General features: G+C 35.1%; 1 protein-coding gene across 1 annotated transcript; it reads right to left on the bottom strand.

Moving 5' to 3' along the window:
- Window positions 1-906: 906 nt before the first annotated feature.
- Window positions 907-1570, bottom strand: LOC149148481 (early light-induced protein, chloroplastic-like). The gene is made up of 3 exons (XM_089442190.1): window positions 1481-1570; window positions 1348-1389; window positions 907-1254 (listed from the first exon to the last, which is right to left on the bottom strand). Exons 1-3 carry the CDS (start codon window positions 1568-1570, stop codon window positions 907-909), a joined length of 480 nt encoding a protein of 159 aa, XP_089298316.1.
- Window positions 1571-1777: the final 207 nt, after the last annotated feature.

A 1777-nucleotide genomic window follows, 5' to 3' on the forward strand; every position in this document is an offset into this window, starting at 1 on the left:
AATTTTACTCAATATGAATAAAATTACGATTTTTCCATGGGAAAAAAAGAATATTAATTAATAATATAATATAAATGATAGATTTTATAACCCATTCATCTTAATTGAGTTGAAATGATTGTTTTCAGTATTTTCTTAAAAATATATCAATTTAATGTTTTTAGTTTAATATATATATATAGAATTTAAATTATAGAAATAAATTATATATAGAGAGAAAAATATTAAATAATTATATATAAATATATACAACTTAATATATAATAAAAATTCATAAAACTAAAATATCATTTTTATAATATTTATTTAAATTTAAATATGTAAATACATACACCATATATGCCATATGTGGACTAATAAATTCCTTATACAAATTTTCCAATTTAAAATATTTTAGTTCTTTCTTTGCACTTTTGAAATAATTACTATGAAATTAAGAAATTTACACGTACCAAATGAATAAAAGTTTGTTTGTGTTACCGATCGTTAGGCTTGTTTTTATCCTTCCAAGTTAGATCAACCTGTTAGGAACCTGGTATGGTTGGTGTCAATTAATATCCGTTAAAGATTAGCGTGCCAAATTGTAATCAGAGTTTCTGCCAAAGATGTACTCAGAAATATATTTATATGATTGATTCGGTAAATATTTTAATGAAAATGACACAGATTGTGAATGAACGTGTCAAATATATCATAAACTGCCAGGTAAATATTTTAATGAAAATGACACAGATTGTGAATGAACGTGTCAAATATATCATAAACTGCCAAAACAATTTGTTACAGTGCCATCAACTGCCAAAACAATTTGTTACAGTGCCATCTCGTGATAGCAGAGTGAATACGAGTTGGGTTGGATTACAACCTACACTAAGAGGCGTGAGTTTGGTATAGAGCTGATGATGATCATGAGATGAGAGGACCTCCCTTGAGGTATTCAGTCAAGGCCAGCGCAACGAGGCCAATCATGGCAAAACGCCCATTCAACATCTCTGCCCCAGAAGACATTATTTCCTGTGATTTGCTCTCTTTGGACACTCCCTTGAACATGGGTATCAGAGAAGCAAGCGTGAAGAGAAGCGCGCTTCCAATAAACAGTGGAACTCCTCCGCTGGCCAGTTGGGCGGCGAGGTCTTTCCCGCTCGCTATCTCCACCCCGACAGCTGAGACGAATCCGAGCATGGCGAGTCTCCCATTTATGGTTTCTGGGGCTGGCCCACTGAAAGCAAACACGTCCTTAAAGTTTGTGCTCACCTGCATTATTATTTATGTCAATTCAATTTAGTTCAGTGCATGGGCAGTGCAGTGCATGTTAATGTTAAAATTGGGGCTTGCATAATAGCTTACCGTCTCAGGAGGGGTAGAAGGCGATTGCCTTGACTCCTTCAGCTGTGGATCCACATGACCCAAATTAAGTTAAATATAGAATAACATAAAACCTTCTATTCGTGGATACGTAGACAGCGACAGAATTACTAACCCCTGCCATGCATTTTACTCGAAGCTGCCTGCTGGTTGTTGACCTCTCAGCTGGCCTCCGTTGCAGGAGCGATGCTCCATTCATCGCCATTACTCATGCATTTACAGCGGCCATGATCGCAATATAATAATGAACACTATGTATGAGAACGAATCTAATTTATATGGACTTTGAGAACAAGAAGATAATGAAAATATGAAATAACTAAAGAAGAATAGCCACTAATGATCTGTTATGAGACTCCAGGGCGGGTTATTGTGATATATATAAGGGTGTGGAGGCCATATGGAAAAAGCT

The sequence above is a fragment of the Pinus tabuliformis genome, chromosome 9, assembly GCF_031772625.1.
Source record: "Pinus tabuliformis cultivar Carrire ecotype Pingquan chromosome 9, CPIR1, whole genome shotgun sequence".
NCBI lineage: Eukaryota > Viridiplantae > Streptophyta > Pinopsida > Pinales > Pinaceae > Pinus > Pinus tabuliformis.